At 55.8% G+C, this 15771-nt stretch overlaps 2 protein-coding genes across 2 annotated transcripts; both read right to left on the reverse strand.

Moving 5' to 3' along the window:
- Positions 1 to 5000: 5000 nt before the first annotated feature.
- LOC141735458 (adenosine 5'-monophosphoramidase HINT1-like) lies at positions 5001 to 7764 on the reverse strand. Its single transcript, XM_074568290.1, has 3 exons — positions 7283 to 7764; positions 6151 to 6255; positions 5001 to 5340 (listed from the first exon to the last, which is right to left on the reverse strand). The coding sequence occupies exons 1-3, from the start codon at positions 7496 to 7498 to the stop codon at positions 5176 to 5178; spliced, it is 486 nt and encodes a 161-aa protein (XP_074424391.1). The 5' UTR covers positions 7499 to 7764; the 3' UTR covers positions 5001 to 5175.
- A 4880-nt stretch (positions 7765 to 12644) lies between these two features.
- On the reverse strand, positions 12645 to 15067 carry LOC141735651 (adenosine 5'-monophosphoramidase HINT1-like; the record flags this gene model as incomplete). The annotated part of the gene is given in 4 exon segments (XM_074568703.1): positions 12645 to 12984; positions 13797 to 13901; positions 14941 to 14970; positions 14972 to 15067. Coding segments are annotated over 4 exon segments (396 nt in total), but the record flags the coding sequence as incomplete, so codon positions are not given.
- Positions 15068 to 15771: the final 704 nt, after the last annotated feature.

A 15771-nucleotide genomic window follows, 5' to 3' on the forward strand; every position in this document is an offset into this window, starting at 1 on the left:
AGTCCGCGGAGGGATCCGTGCCGTGTAGTGCTGCGACCCTGTGGGCGGGCGACGAGGTCTCAGAAGAGGCTGTTGTAGCTACAAGTACTATTGACTGTTATTTATTACCGCGTCAACTCCACCCCAAACGTGCTTGTGGCTTTTTGGTGCTGCTCCCTCCAGTCAAAGGACTGCTTTTGCCAGGGCAGGGCAGGCCTTAACTTTTCAGAACACTCCCCAGAACCGACAGAAGTTGCTCTCAATTGTTCCCTGCAAGCCCCGCTTGGATTGCAGACGTTTCTAAGCTGCGCGCCTCCTGGGAGAAAATACAATACAAAGCGTGTCTTCAGCACTGGTGGCTCGAGGGCTGTGGGTGTGGGTGTGGGGGGGGGGCGCAGATCGAGATAGGATTTGCGCTAAGCTGGGTAGGAGGCTCGTAGAAAAACAGGCAGTGCCCCCAAAGCTGCCCAAGGGTGGTCTCTGGTGCCCTGCACCCCCGGGGATAGTGAGCAATTTGATTGGTCTACACAACTGTATTGTAACATGTATAAACCCTGCTTTCCTCTGTAGCGGGCTAAGGATATCCTTAGCCGCCTTTGCGGCAAGGGCACGTTGTCGGCTCACGTTCAACTTGATGTCCACCAGGAGCCCCCCACGTCAGCAAAGCTGCTCTCCAGCCAGTCGGCCTCCAGCATCTACTGGTGCATGGGGTTGTTCCTCCCCAGTGCAGGACTTGCGTATGTTCAGGTTCCTCAGGTGGTCTCGAACCGGATCCTTTCCTACGATGGGAGGGACTTTGTTCCCCCAGTCCCTGCCTTGAGGTTCAGGGACTTGAGAGATGCGGGAACGGTGATTGCCAGCGACAACGGAGGAGAAAAATCCTTGAGTGCCTCGGCCTTCTCCATGTCGGTTGGCGCTAGCTCTCCTGTCTTACCTATCGGAGGGGGGTGGGGGTGGTGTGCGTTTTCTTTAGTCTTCCTTTTCTGACCAACGCACCTGTAGAAGCCCTTCTTATGATTCTTCTTCACATCCCTTGCCAAATTCAGCTCCAGCTGTGCCTTAGCTTTCCCGACCCCATCCCTATATTCTTCCCAGGATGCGTGTCTCTGCTTCCACCGCCTACGCATTTCCTCCTTGCGCTTCAGCTCGACCAGAAGGTCCTTACTCAGCCATGCTGGGCTCCTGCCTTCCTTGCCTGATTTCATAGAATCGTCTAGGTCGGAAGGGACCTTTAAGATCATCGAGTCCAACCATTAACCTAACGCTGACAAAACCACCACCAAACCACGTCCCTAAGCGCCGCGTCTACCCATCTTTTAAATACCTCCAGGGATGGTGATTCAACCACTTCCCTGGGCAGCCTGGTCCAACGTTCGATAACCCTTTCCGCGAAGAAATTTTTCCTAATATCCGTCCTAAACCTCCCCTGGCGCAACTCGAGGCCGTTTCCTCTCATCCTATCGCCTGTTACTTGGGAGAAGAGACCAACCCCCGCCTCGCTACAACCTCCTTTCCGGTAGTTGTAGAGAGCGATAAGGTCTCCCCTCAGCCTCCTTTACTCCAGGCTAAGCCACCCCAGTTCCCTCAGCCGCTCCTCATAAGCCTTGTGCTCCAGACCCCTCACCAGCTCCGTTGCCCTTCTCCGGACACGCTCCAGCACCTCCGTGTCTGTCTTGTAGTGAGAGGCCCAAAACTGAACACAGTATTCGAGGTGCGGCCTCAGCGGTGCTGAGTACAGGGGGACAGTCGCTTCCCCAGTCCTGCTCGCCACGCTATTCCTGATACTGGCCAGGATGCTGTTGGCCGCCTTGGCCACCTGGGCACACTGCTGGCTCACATTCAGACGGCTGTCTACCAATACCCCCAGGCTCTTTTCTGCCGGGCAGCTTTCCGGCCACTCTTCCCCAAGCCTGTAGCGTTGCACGGGGTTGTTGTGACCCAAGTGCAGGACCCGGCACTTGGCCTTGTTGAACCTCATACCATCGGCCTCGGCCCATCGATCCAGCCTGTCCAGATCCCTCTGTAGAGCCATCCTACCCTCAAGCAGATCGACGCTCCCGCCCAACTTGGTGTCGGCTGCAAACTTACTGAGTGAGGGTGCACTCGATCCTCTCATCCAGGTCGTTGAGAAAGATATTAAACAGAACCGGCCCCGGTACTGAGCCCTGGGGAACACCACTTGTGACCGGCCGCCAACTGGATTTAACTCCGTTCACCACAACTCTCTGGGCCCGGCCCTCCAGCCAGTTCTTTACCCAGCAAAGAGTACGCCCGTCCAAGCCACGAGCAGCCAGTTTCTCCAGGAGAACGCTGTGGGAAACGGTGTCAAAGGCTTTACTAAAGTCTAGGTAGACGAATTTCTATTTTCCCATTTCTTACGCGTGGGAATCGAGAGCTCTTGTGCTCGAAGAAAAAATGTCCTGAAAGAGCTGCCAGCTCCCTTCTGCTCCTTCTGCACAGGGGCTTCCAACTCCTCCTGTTTGTTACCTGTGCTGCGCGCAGTGGTATAGAGGCACTTCAGTTGGGCTGCCGACCGTGTCGCCTTTCTGGAGGATCAAGCCCCAAGTCCTTTGCGGCATTTCTCAGGGGTTCCCCTGTTGGTTCCTAACGCATCAGCAGCCCCTGGCTCTTCTCTGTTGCTCAGAACTCCATCCCCTTCCCCCGCTGAGCCTAGTTTAAAGCCCTCCTTGTAAGTCCGGCCAGCTTGTTGGCAAAGACCCTCTTGCCCCGCTTGGTCAGGCGAATCCCATCAGCTCCCAACAGACCCGGCTTCTCAAAGGTACCCCCTTGATCACAGAAGCCAAAACCTCACGTATGGCACCAGCTACGCAGCCAGGCATTCACCTGTTCAATTCGTCTCCTCCTTCCTGGACCCCTCCCTCTGACTGGGAGGAGAGAGGAGACCACCACCTGTGCTCCTGATCCTTTTAACATTGCTCCGAGGGACATAAAGTCTCTTTGGAGGGTTCTAAGTTGCCTCGTCAGACCCTACGCGGAATAGTAGGAGCGCATGATAATCTGCAGGGATCACCAGGCTCGGCAGCCTCTCGGCGACGCCACGGATGCGAGCCCCTGGTAGGCAGCAGACTTCTCGAGAGAAATCGCCTGGACGGCAAACGGGTGCGTCGGTGCCTCTCAGTAGGGGATCTCCAATTGCTATCACCTTACGTGCTTTTCTGGTGGCACTGGTTCTGATGCGGGCGGGAGGTTGGGTCAGCTTTGCGTGGTTGGCTTGGCCAAGTTAACCAAGCTCACACCCACCTCCTTATAGCTGTTCCTGGGTTTCCAACACGCGCACACAAAGAGCATCCAACAGGCTCCGCACATTTTCATCCCTTCGCACGCAGGAGTTCCGGTGCCTTGTCTCTTTCATTACCAAGTGAGAACAAAGGGAGACTAGAGCCCTCTGCTCACAAGAGCCTCTTATTGCTCAGAAAGAAGGCTTTGTCTCTTGAAATTTCCCCCCCTCGAAGCAACTGGATCCCCAGCGATTTCCCGACTTTCCTGTCTCCAAAACGTCCTGTCTCCAAAACCCCAGTCACTATCGTTCCTTAAAGCACCAACCCCCTTCAACACTTCTACATGGAGGAATCTGCCCTTTAGGCTTTGTGATGGATTGACCTCGGCCGGCTGTCAGGGGCCCGCCCAGCCGCTCTCTCACTGCCCCTCCTCAACAGGACAGGGGGAGAAAATAGGATGAAAAAGTTCCTTCAGGAAACATCCACCGGCCGGACCCACAGGCAGCAGGGAAATACCTGCCCCGGACAGCGCTTTGCCCTTTCTTCAATAGGTTTTCCCAGGGGCGCCCCCGGCTTCGCTGAGCCGCTCAGCTTTGGCCTGCGGCAAGTCCAGTGCCTAGCTGGCTGGCACCAGCTGCGTCCAGCACAGGGCAGACCCTGGCCTCTTCTCACACAGGCTACCCCCGCAGGCCGCACCTGGAGCGCCGTGTCCAGTTCTGGTCCCCACAATTCAAAAAAGAGACGCAGACCGACTGGGGAAGGTCCCAAGGAGGGCCGCAAAGATGACCAAAGGGCTGGAGAACCTGCCCTAGGAGGAAAGGCTGAAGGAGTTGGGTCTCTTCTCCCTTGCAGAAGAGAAGGCTCGCGGGGGAGGGAACCTCATCGCAGTCTGCCAGTACTTAAAGGGCGGCTACAAAGAAGAGGACGGAGGCTTTCCCACAAAAGGTCGGACGCAGCGTTCAAGGGCAACGAAGGATGGCCCTGCTTTCCCATGCCCGTCTCCCTTTTTTAATAGCTGTTAAAGAAAGATGAAGTTGGCTGTCTCCCTGCGACGTAGCTTTGGTTTGGGTCTGGCTGGGATGGAAGGTAACTTTCCCCACAGCAGCCCTCATAGTGCTGTGCTTCGTAGCTGTAGCTGGAAGGGTGTTGATAACACACCAGTGTTCTGGCTACTGCCGAGCAGTGCTCCCACAGCACGGAGGCTGTCTCTCCAGCCACCCCCACCCCCACAGTCCAGTAAGCTGGGGGTGGGCAAGAGGCTGGCAGGGGACACAGCCAGGACAGCTGACCCAAATGGACCAAGAGAGATATTCCACCGTGCTATGGAAGCACCACAGCTGCCATTCAGACCAATTGTTTTCTCCTACCACGTCCCTCCTCAGCAGAAAAGGGATTATCAACGGGGCCTTATCACGCAGCCCTTGATGAAGTGCTCCAACAGGAGTTGGATGCTTCCAACGCATTGCACTGTGCCGAAAGCACCCTTGTATGGCATGCCTGTAGCGTCGCATACAGTATTTTCTAAAGGTGTTGCAGCAGCAGCCGCCTACACTGGCTTTACGTACATTTGCGTACCGCTTCCAAAGAGCCAAGAGTCTGCTTCCTACAGGACGCAGGAGACTGCTAAGCCGTCCCAGCGTCACGCTTCAAATGACTGGCCAAATCACTATCTATCTATAGAACACTGTTAACAGACCGACACAGTCCACGTACTTACACTCCGGGGAGACGCCGTTTTAACTTGCGGAACTATTTCCCTCAGTAAGACGCACAAGACGGAGGTGAGATCCCCATGCTAAATCTTTATTGTGCAACTGCTGCTCACAGCTTTTATTACCTTCCACAGACACGCGGCACAAAACATTCGACATCAACAGTGCCTAGATCGACGGGCAACAGACGAAATCCATTCAGCGGCGATTCGTACACGTGCAGCAGCTCTTGCGGTGCAAAAATCTCAGCCAGGCGGCCAGCCCAACCGACGGCCACCCAGAATACGTAGATGTACGTGACAGACAGGCTGCCCACCCTCGGGCCCTTCATCCGCAACCATCCGGAATCCATCGGTCAGGCCCAGGTGAGCAGCACGCTGCTTGCCAACAATCATTAAATGCCCAAGAAGCTGGAGAAGGAAGTACAAAACCATAAATAAGTAAAATAAAAAGCCACACACAAGAAGGGGAGAGGGCAGGGAGGGGAGGAATGAGAGCAGAGAAGCACCCAGAGAAACCAGTTAGCCAACTCCTAGCAATTCAACCACTGCGCTTCAAATTACTGTCTGTCCGCCTGCAACCGGCATTTCCCAAGCAAAGCTACAAAGACCGATTACGCACACTGTAGGGGGGGGGAAGAAAGAGGGCTACGCAATTGTTTTCAAGCTAGACAGTAACGGACTACAAAACAGCCACAGAAGCTAAGTTTGTCTCCGGGTTAAAGCCCCCCGTTATCTCTTCAGGCAACATACGCAACTCGGGTGGAAAATAAGCTTCAGGCTGCCTTTTGCGTGGGTTTACAAAGTCTCTGAACTTGACTTTTATAGCCAAAAGCGAAGCATCCAGCACCTCTCGACCAGCTTTGCCCTTCCTCACCCCCGACCTGCCAAAAACCCCAAGCCCTCTTCTCCGTATTAGAAGAAGTACTACTCCTCCTCTTGCTCTAAACCGTGACAGTAGGCATCACCCTGCGCTCCAAAACAACACTGCATTTTGCACCAGGAGTACGTACCCAGGGATGAGCATTGCTTTATATCGCTACTTTCGGTCAAAAAGCTCAGCTCCATTACAAGCCAGAGAGAAAAGATTATAGCGCCAGAAAACCCAAACCAGCCTACCGTGCCCTATCAAGGGGAAAAGGGGGGATGGGAAAGAGTCTACTAAATTAGGAACTAACGACAGGTACAGTTTAGCGTACAGAAAGCTTCCACAGTACTTACACATTCACCAGGATCTTCTGCTTCGCATAACCTCATAATTGCCTCCTTAGGCATGGCTAGGAAAAGCATCGGAGCTTGGGGTGAAAGATCACGGAACGCAAGGCGCTGGAGGAAGAGTAAACAGTTAAAACGTCATTGGCTTCAGAGAAAGGTAATAATAGCTTAAGCAAATCAATGTGCCCCACTGAACTCCTACAGAAGCAGACTACCGGATACCCCAAACGCAAGCCGAAACGTTGATTTTTCTTACGCGATATTAATGCTTTCTGTACAAAAAAATACAACGTCTTTACAGAGCCCCCTCCAGAAGTGGGATTCAGCATGCAAGGTGATGGGGGCAAGGAGGCGGGCCAGTACTTCAGACTAGCGACCTCCAGTACGTTTTAATTCGGGTCGATCGTTTCCTAAGGATGACGAGTTTCTGGATTTACTTTTTTGGTAAAGAAAAATAAGAAAAGCTGTAACAATCCAGTTTGGGGGCGCAGAACCAAAGCCTAGCACAGCAGAGCTGCGAAATCTCTACAGTGCTATTAGGAGGCACATCAAGACCTGCGTTTCTCCTACGCAGAACTAACTCATTACGGTCACCACTCAGACGTTCACCGTTTACATACATACGCCTGGAATCCCCGAGGAGACTGACTGCGTGCGCTTAATCTAAGGTTTCAAGACTGTCGTCCTACACGAGGTAGGACCACTCGCATCCCTCGGCAGCAAACTTTGCACGACTTGCAGTGCCAAAGGGATATCACGCGGCAAACGTCTGCGGCTGCCACCAAGTGCCTTACCGTCAGAGGCCCTCCTCTACGCACGCGCGCACGCGACACGGCGGGGCTGGGAACCGAGGCGAGCCGGCCAGCACCAGCAACCCAGTACGCGCCGCGGCAGCCGGGGGCGGGGGGGCCGCACCGAAGAAGCGCGATGTTATAGGGATCGCGCAGTAGAGAGCGCCACAACCCAGAGAGGCCCCGTCCCTCCACCGCCCGCCCGCCCGCAGCAAGGCCGCCACCCGCCCTGCCGCGCTCCCGGGCACCGCGCAACGGGTCCTCGGCTCAGGGTGCCTGCGAGCGCGGGGGGAGGGGGGGACGGGGGGAGGGAGGAGGAACCGCGCTCAGAGCAAAGCCGCGGCTACCTCCTCGTCCTCGTAGGCGACGTTGGCGGGGAAGCGCCTTGCCGATGATCTTCCCGAAAACACTGCGGGTGGCGGCGGCACCAGGCCGGGCGGCCCGCGCCCCAATAAGCTCGTCGGCCACGACAACGCCCCTTGTCGCCCCCGCGCTTCCCCCACTCGGCCAGGCCCTCCGCGGCGCCCATTGGGCCGCCAGATGGCCGCCGGCCGATCCCGCATCTCGATTGGCTGTCTCGTCTGTCGTTTTCGCTTGTCCCCGGCCCCCCGGCGGGTCCGCCCTCGTCGACCTGGTGCTTAGCGGGGCTCAGGGAGTTTGCGTGCCCTGGGGGCGCGGAGGGATCCGACCTGGGGGCGGAGGGAGAAGACGTTGGGCCAGTCCGCGGAGGGATCCGTGCCGTGTAGTGCTGCGACCCTGTGGGCGGGCGACGAGGTCTCAGAAGAGGCTGTTGTAGCTACAAGTACTATTGACTGTTATTTATTACCGCGTCAACTCCACCCCAAACGTGCTTGTGGCTTTTTGGTGCTGCTCCCTCCAGTCAAAGGACTGCTTTTGCCAGGGCAGGGCAGGCCTTAACTTTTCAGAACACTCCCCAGAACCGACAGAAGTTGCTCTCAATTGTTCCCTGCAAGCCCCGCTTGGATTGCAGACGTTTCTAAGCTGCGCGCCTCCTGGGAGAAAATACAATACAAAGCGTGTCTTCAGCACTGGTGGCTCGAGGGCTGTGGGTGTGGGTGTGGGGGGGGGGCGCAGATCGAGATAGGATTTGCGCTAAGCTGGGTAGGAGGCTCGTAGAAAAACAGGCAGTGCCCCCAAAGCTGCCCAAGGGTGGTCTCTGGTGCCCTGCACCCCCGGGGATAGTGAGCAATTTGATTGGTCTACACAACTGTATTGTAACATGTATAAACCCTGCTTTCCTCTGTAGCGGGCTAAGGATATCCTTAGCCGCCTTTGCGGCAAGGGCACGTTGTCGGCTCACGTTCAACTTGATGTCCACCAGGAGCCCCCCACGTCAGCAAAGCTGCTCTCCAGCCAGTCGGCCTCCAGCATCTACTGGTGCATGGGGTTGTTCCTCCCCAGTGCAGGACTTGCGTATGTTCAGGTTCCTCAGGTGGTCTCGAACCGGATCCTTTCCTACGATGGGAGGGACTTTGTTCCCCCAGTCCCTGCCTTGAGGTTCAGGGACTTGAGAGATGCGGGAACGGTGATTGCCAGCGACAACGGAGGAGAAAAATCCTTGAGTGCCTCGGCCTTCTCCATGTCGGTTGGCGCTAGCTCTCCTGTCTTACCTATCGGAGGGGGGTGGGGGTGGTGTGCGTTTTCTTTAGTCTTCCTTTTCTGACCAACGCACCTGTAGAAGCCCTTCTTATGATTCTTCTTCACATCCCTTGCCAAATTCAGCTCCAGCTGTGCCTTAGCTTTCCCGACCCCATCCCTATATTCTTCCCAGGATGCGTGTCTCTGCTTCCACCGCCTACGCATTTCCTCCTTGCGCTTCAGCTCGACCAGAAGGTCCTTACTCAGCCATGCTGGGCTCCTGCCTTCCTTGCCTGATTTCATAGAATCGTCTAGGTCGGAAGGGACCTTTAAGATCATCGAGTCCAACCATTAACCTAACGCTGACAAAACCACCACCAAACCACGTCCCTAAGCGCCGCGTCTACCCATCTTTTAAATACCTCCAGGGATGGTGATTCAACCACTTCCCTGGGCAGCCTGGTCCAACGTTCGATAACCCTTTCCGCGAAGAAATTTTTCCTAATATCCGTCCTAAACCTCCCCTGGCGCAACTCGAGGCCGTTTCCTCTCATCCTATCGCCTGTTACTTGGGAGAAGAGACCAACCCCCGCCTCGCTACAACCTCCTTTCCGGTAGTTGTAGAGAGCGATAAGGTCTCCCCTCAGCCTCCTTTACTCCAGGCTAAGCCACCCCAGTTCCCTCAGCCGCTCCTCATAAGCCTTGTGCTCCAGACCCCTCACCAGCTCCGTTGCCCTTCTCCGGACACGCTCCAGCACCTCCGTGTCTGTCTTGTAGTGAGAGGCCCAAAACTGAACACAGTATTCGAGGTGCGGCCTCAGCGGTGCTGAGTACAGGGGGACAGTCGCTTCCCCAGTCCTGCTCGCCACGCTATTCCTGATACAGGCCAGGATGCTGTTGGCCGCCTTGGCCACCTGGGCACACTGCTGGCTCACATTCAGACGGCTGTCTACCAATACCCCCAGGCTCTTTTCTGCCGGGCAGCTTTCCAGCCACTCTTCCCCAAGCCTGTAGCGTTGCACGGGGTTGTTGTGACCCAAGTGCAGGACCCGGCACTTGGCCTTGTTGAACCTCATACCATCAGCCTCGGCCCATCGATCCAGCCTGTCCAGATCCCTCTGTAGAGCCATCCTACCCTCAAGCAGATCGACGCTCCCGCCCAACTTGGTGTCGGCTGCAAACTTACTGAGTGAGGGTGCACTCGATCCCCTCGTCCAGGTCGTTGAGAAAGATATTAAACGGAACCGGCCCCGGTACTGAGCCCTGGGGAACACCACTTGTGACCGGCCGCCAACTGGATTTAACTCCGTTCACCACAACTCTCTGGGCCCGGCCCTCCAGCCAGTTCTTTACCCAGCAAAGAGTACGCCCGTCCAAGCCACGAGCAGCCAGTTTCTCCAGGAGAACGCTGTGGGAAACGGTGTCAAAGGCTTTACTAAAGTCTAGGTAGACGAATTTCTATTTTCCCATTTCTTACGCGTGGGAATCGAGAGCTCTTGTGCTCGAAGAAAAAACGTCCTGAAAGAGCTGCCAGCTCCCTTCTGCTCCTTCTGCACAGGGGCTTCCAACTCCTCCTGTTTGTTACCTGTGCTGCGCGCAGTGGTATAGAGGCACTTCAGTTGGGCTGCCGACCGTGTCGCCTTTCTGGAGGATCAAGCCCCAAGTCCTTTGCGGCATTTCTCAGGGGTTCCCCTGTTGGTTCCTAACGCATCAGCAGCCCCTGGCTCTTCTCTGTTGCTCAGAACTCCATCCCCTTCCCCCGCTGAGCCTAGTTTAAAGCCCTCCTTGTAAGTCCGGCCAGCTTGTTGGCAAAGACCCTCTTGCCCTGCTTGGTCAGGCGAATCCCATCAGCTCCCAACAGACCCGGCTTCTCAAAGGTACACCCGTGATCACAGAAGCCAAAACCTCGCGTATGGCACCAGCTACGCAGCCAGGCATTCACCTGTTCAATTCGTCTCCTCCTTCCTGGACCCCTCCCTCTGACTGGGAGGAGAGAGGAGACCACCACCTGTGCTCCTGATCCTTTTAACATTGCTCCGAGGGACATAAAGTCTCTTTGGAGGGTTCTAAGTTGCCTCGTCAGACCCTACGCGGAATAGTAGGAGCGCATGATAATCTGCAGGGATCACCAGGCTCGGCAGCCTCTCGGCGACGCCACGGATGCGAGCCCCTGGTAGGCAGCAGACTTCTCGAGAGAAATCGTCTGGACGGCAAACGGGTGCGTCGGTGCCTCTCAGTAGGGGATCTCCAATTGCTATCACCTTACGTGCTTTTCTGGTGGCACTGGTTCTGATGCGGGCGGGAGGTTGGGTCAGCTTTGCGTGGTTGGCTTGGCCAAGTTAACCAAGCTCACACCCACCTCCTTATAGCTGTTCCTGGGTTTCCAACACGCGCACACAAAGAGCATCCAACAGGCTCCGCACATTTTCATCCCTTCGCACGCAGGAGTTCCGGTGCCTTGTCTCTTTCATTACCAAGTGAGAACAAAGGGAGACTAGAGCCCTCTGCTCACAAGAGCCTCTTATTGCTCAGAAAGAAGGCTTTGTCTCTTGAAATTTCCCCCCCTCGAAGCAACTGGATCCCCAGCGATTTCCCGACTTTCCTGTCTCCAAAACGTCCTGTCTCCAAAACCCCAGTCACTATCGTTCCTTAAAGCACCAACCCCCTTCAACACTTCTACATGGAGGAATCTGCCCTTTAGGCTTTGTGATGGATTGACCTCGGCCGGCTGTCAGGGGCCCGCCCAGCCGCTCTCTCACTGCCCCTCCTCAACAGGACAGGGGGAGAAAATAGGATGAAAAAGTTCCTTCAGGAAACATCCACCGGCCGGACCCACAGGCAGCAGGGAAATACCTGCCCCGGACAGCGCTTTGCCCTTTCTTCAATAGGTTTTCCCAGGGGCACCCCCGGCTTCGCTGAGCCGCTCAGCTTTGGCCTGCGGCAAGTCCAGTGCCTAGCTGGCTGGCACCAGCTGCGTCCAGCACAGGGCAGACCCTGGCCTCTTCTCACACAGGCTACCCCCGCAGGCCGCACCTGGAGCGCCGTGTCCAGTTCTGGTCCCCACAATTCAAAAAAGAGACGCAGACCAACTGGGGAAGGTCCCAAGGAGGGCCGCAAAGATGACCAAAGGGCTGGAGAACCTGCCCTAGGAGGAAAGGCTGAAGGAGTTGGGTCTCTTCTCCCTTGCAGAAGAGAAGGCTCGCGGGGGAGGGAACCTCATCGCAGTCTGCCAGTACTTAAAGGGCGGCTACAAAGAGGACGGAGGCTTTCCCACAAAAGGTCGGACGCAGCGTTCAAGGGCAACGAAGGATGGCCCTGCTTTCCCATGCCCGTCTCCCTTTTTTAATAGCTGTTAAAGAAAGATGAAGTTGGCTGTCTCCCTGCGACGTAGCTTTGGTTTGGGTCTGGCTGGGATGGAAGGTAACTTTCCCCACAGCAGCCCTCATAGTGCTGTGCTTCGTAGCTGTAGCTGGAAGGGTGTTGATAACACACCAGTGTTCTGGCTACTGCCGAGCAGTGCTCCCACAGCACGGAGGCTGTCTCTCCAGCCACCCCCACAGTCCAGTAAGCTGGGGGTGGGCAAGAGGCTGGCAGGGGACACAGCCAGGACAGCTGACCCAAATGGACCAAGAGAGATATTCCACCGTGCTATGGAAGCACCACAGCTGCCATTCAGACCAATTGTTTTCTCCTACCACGTCCCTCCTCAGCAGAAAAGGGATTATCAACGGGGCCTTATCACGCAGCCCTTGATGAAGTGCTCCAACAGGAGTTGGATGCTTCCAACGCATTGCACTGTGCCGAAAGCACCCTTGTATGGCATGCCTGTAGCGTCGCATACAGTATTTTCTAAAGGTGTTGCAGCAGCAGCCGCCTACACTGGCTTTACGTACATTTGCGTACCGCTTCCAAAGAGCCAAGAGTCTGCTTCCTACAGGACGCAGGAGACTGCTAAGCCGTCCCAGCGTCACGCTTCAAATGACTGGCCAAATCACTATCTATCTATAGAACACTGTTAACAGACCGACACAGTCCACGTACTTACACTCCGGGGAGACGCCGTTTTAACTTGCGGAACTATTTCCCTCAGTAAGACGCACAAGACGGAGGTGAGATCCCCATGCTAAATCTTTATTGTGCAACTGCTGCTCACAGCTTTTATTACCTTCCACAGACACGCGGCACAAAACATTCGACATCAACAGTGCCTAGATCGACGGGCAACAGACGAAATCCATTCAGCGGCGATTCGTACACGTGCAGCAGCTCTTGCGGTGCAAAAATCTCAGCCAGGCGGCCAGCCCAACCGACGGCCACCCAGAATACGTAGATGTACGTGACAGACAGGCTGCCCACCCTCGGGCCCTTCATCCGCAACCATCCGGAATCCATCGGTCAGGCCCAGGTGAGCAGCACGCTGCTTGCCAACAATCATTAAATGCCCAAGAAGCTGGAGAAGGAAGTACAAAACCATAAATAAGTAAAATAAAAAGCCACACACAAGAAGGGGAGAGGGCAGGGAGGGGAGGAATGAGAGCAGAGAAGCACCCAGAGAAACCAGTTAGCCAACTCCTAGCAATTCAACCACTGCGCTTCAAATTACTGTCTGTCCGCCTGCAACCGGCATTTCCCAAGCAAAGCTACAAAGACCGATTACGCACACTGTAGGGGGGGGGGGAAGAAAGAGGGCTACGCAATTGTTTTCAAGCTAGACAGTAACGGACTACAAAACAGCCACAGAAGCTAAGTTTGTCTCCGGGTTAAAGCCCCCCGTTATCTCTTCAGGCAACATACGCAACTCGGGTGGAAAATAAGCTTCAGGCTGCCTTTTGCGTGGGTTTACAAAGTCTCTGAACTTGACTTTTATAGCCAAAAGCGAAGCATCCAGCACCTCTCGACCAGCTTTGCCCTTCCTCACCCCCGACCTGCCAAAAACCCCAAGCCCTCTTCTCCGTATTAGAAGAAGTACTACTCCTCCTCTTGCTCTAAACCGTGACAGTAGGCATCACCCTGCGCTCCAAAACAACACTGCATTTTGCACCAGGAGTACGTACCCAGGGATGAGCATTGCTTTATATCGCTACTTTCGGTCAAAAAGCTCAGCTCCATTACAAGCCAGAGAGAAAAGATTATAGCGCCAGAAAACCCAAACCAGCCTACCGTGCCCTATCAAGGGGAAAAGGGGGGATGGGAAAGAGTCTACTAAATTAGGAACTAACGACAGGTACAGTTTAGCGTACAGAAAGCTTCCACAGTACTTACACATTCACCAGGATCTTCTGCTTCGCATAACCTCATAATTGCCTCCTTAGGCATGGCTAGGAAAAGCATCGGAGCTTGGGGTGAAAGATCACGGAACGCAAGGCGCTGGAGGAAGAGTAAACAGTTAAAACGTCATTGGCTTCAGAGAAAGGTAATAATAGCTTAAGCAAATCAATATGCCCCACTGAACTCCTACAGAAGCAGACTTCCGAAAAGTCAGAAGCAGACCCCAAACGCAAGCCGAAACGTTGATTTTTCTTACGCGATATTAATGCTTTCTGTACAAAAAAATACAACGTCTTTACAGAGCCCCCTCCAGAAGTGGGATTCAGCATGCAAGGTGATGGGGGCAAGGAGGCGGGCCAGTACTTCAGACTAGCGACCTCCAGTACGTTTTAATTCGGGTCGATCGTTTCCTAAGGATGACGAGTTTCTGGATTTACTTTTTTGGTAAAGAAAAATAAGAAAAGCTGTAACAATCCAGTTTGGGGGCGCAGAACCAAAGCCTAGCACAGCAGAGCTGTGAAATCTCTACAGTGCTATTAGGAGGCACATCAAGACCTGCGTTTCTCCTACGCAGAACTAACTCATTACGGTCACCACTCAGACGTTCACCGTTTACATACATACGCCTGGAATCCCCGAGGAGACTGACTGCGTGCGCTTAATCTAAGGTTTCAAGACTGTCGTCCTACACGAGGTAGGACCACTCGCATCCCTCGGCAGCAAACTTTGCACGACTTGCAGTGCCAAAGGGATATCACGCGGCAAACGTCTGCGGCTGCCACCAAGTGCCTTACCGTCAGAGGCCCTCCTCTACGCACGCACGCGCGCACGCGACACGGCGGGGCTGGGAACCGAGGCGAGCCGGCCAGCACCAGCAACCCAGTACGCGCCGCGGCAGCCGGGGGCGGGGGGGCCGCACCGAAGAAGCGCGATGTTATAGGGATCGCGCAGTAGAGAGCGCCACAACCCAGAGAGGCCCCGTCCCTCCACCGCCCGCCCGCAGCAAGGCCGCCACCCGCCCTGCCGCGCTCCCGGGCACCGCGCAACGGGTCCTCGGCTCAGGGTGCCTGCGAGCGCGGGGGGAGGGGGGGACGGGGGGAGGGAGGAGGAACCGCGCTCAGAGCAAAGCCGCGGCTACCTCCTCGTCCTCGTAGGCGACGTTGGCGGGGAAGCGCCTTGCCGATGATCTTCCCGAAAACACTGCGGGTGGCGGCGGCACCAGGCCGGGCGGCCCGCGCACCAATAAGCTCGTCGGCCACGACAACGCCCCTTGTCGCCCCCGCGCTTCCCCCACTCGGCCAGGCCCTCCGCGGCGCCCATTGGGCCGCCAGATGGCCGCCGGCCGATCCCGCGTCTCGATTGGCTGTCTCGTCTGTCGTTTTCGCTTGTCCCCGGCCCCCCGGCGGGTCCGCCCTCGTCGACCTGGTGCTTAGCGGGGCTCAGGGAGTTTGCGTGCCCTCGGGGCGCGGAGGGATCCGACCTGGGGGCGGAGGGAGAAGACGTTGGGCCAGTCCGCGGAGGGATCCGTGCCGTGTAGTGCTGCGACCCTGTGGGCGGGCGACGAGGTCTCAGAAGAGGCTGTTGTAGCTACAAGTACTATTGACTGTTATTTATTACCGCGTCAACTCCACCCCAAACGTGCTTGTGGCTTTTTGGTGCTGCTCCCTCCAGTCAAAGGACTGCTTTTGCCAGGGCAGGGCAGGCCTTAACTTTTCAGAACACTCCCCAGAACCGACAGAAGTTGCTCTCAATTGTTCCCTGCAAGCCCCGCTTGGATTGCAGACGTTTCTAAGCTGCGCGCCTCCTGGGAGAAAATACAATACAAAGCGTGTCTTCAGCACTGGTGGCTCGAGGGCTGTGGGTGTGGGTGTGGGGGGGGGGCGCAGATCGAGATAGGATTTGCGCTAAGCTGGGTAGGAGGCTCGTAGAAAAACAGGCAGTGCCCCCAAAGCTGCCCAAGGGTGGTCTC

The sequence above is a fragment of the Larus michahellis genome, chromosome W, assembly GCF_964199755.1.
Source record: "Larus michahellis chromosome W, bLarMic1.1, whole genome shotgun sequence".
Lineage (NCBI taxonomy): Eukaryota > Metazoa > Chordata > Aves > Charadriiformes > Laridae > Larus > Larus michahellis.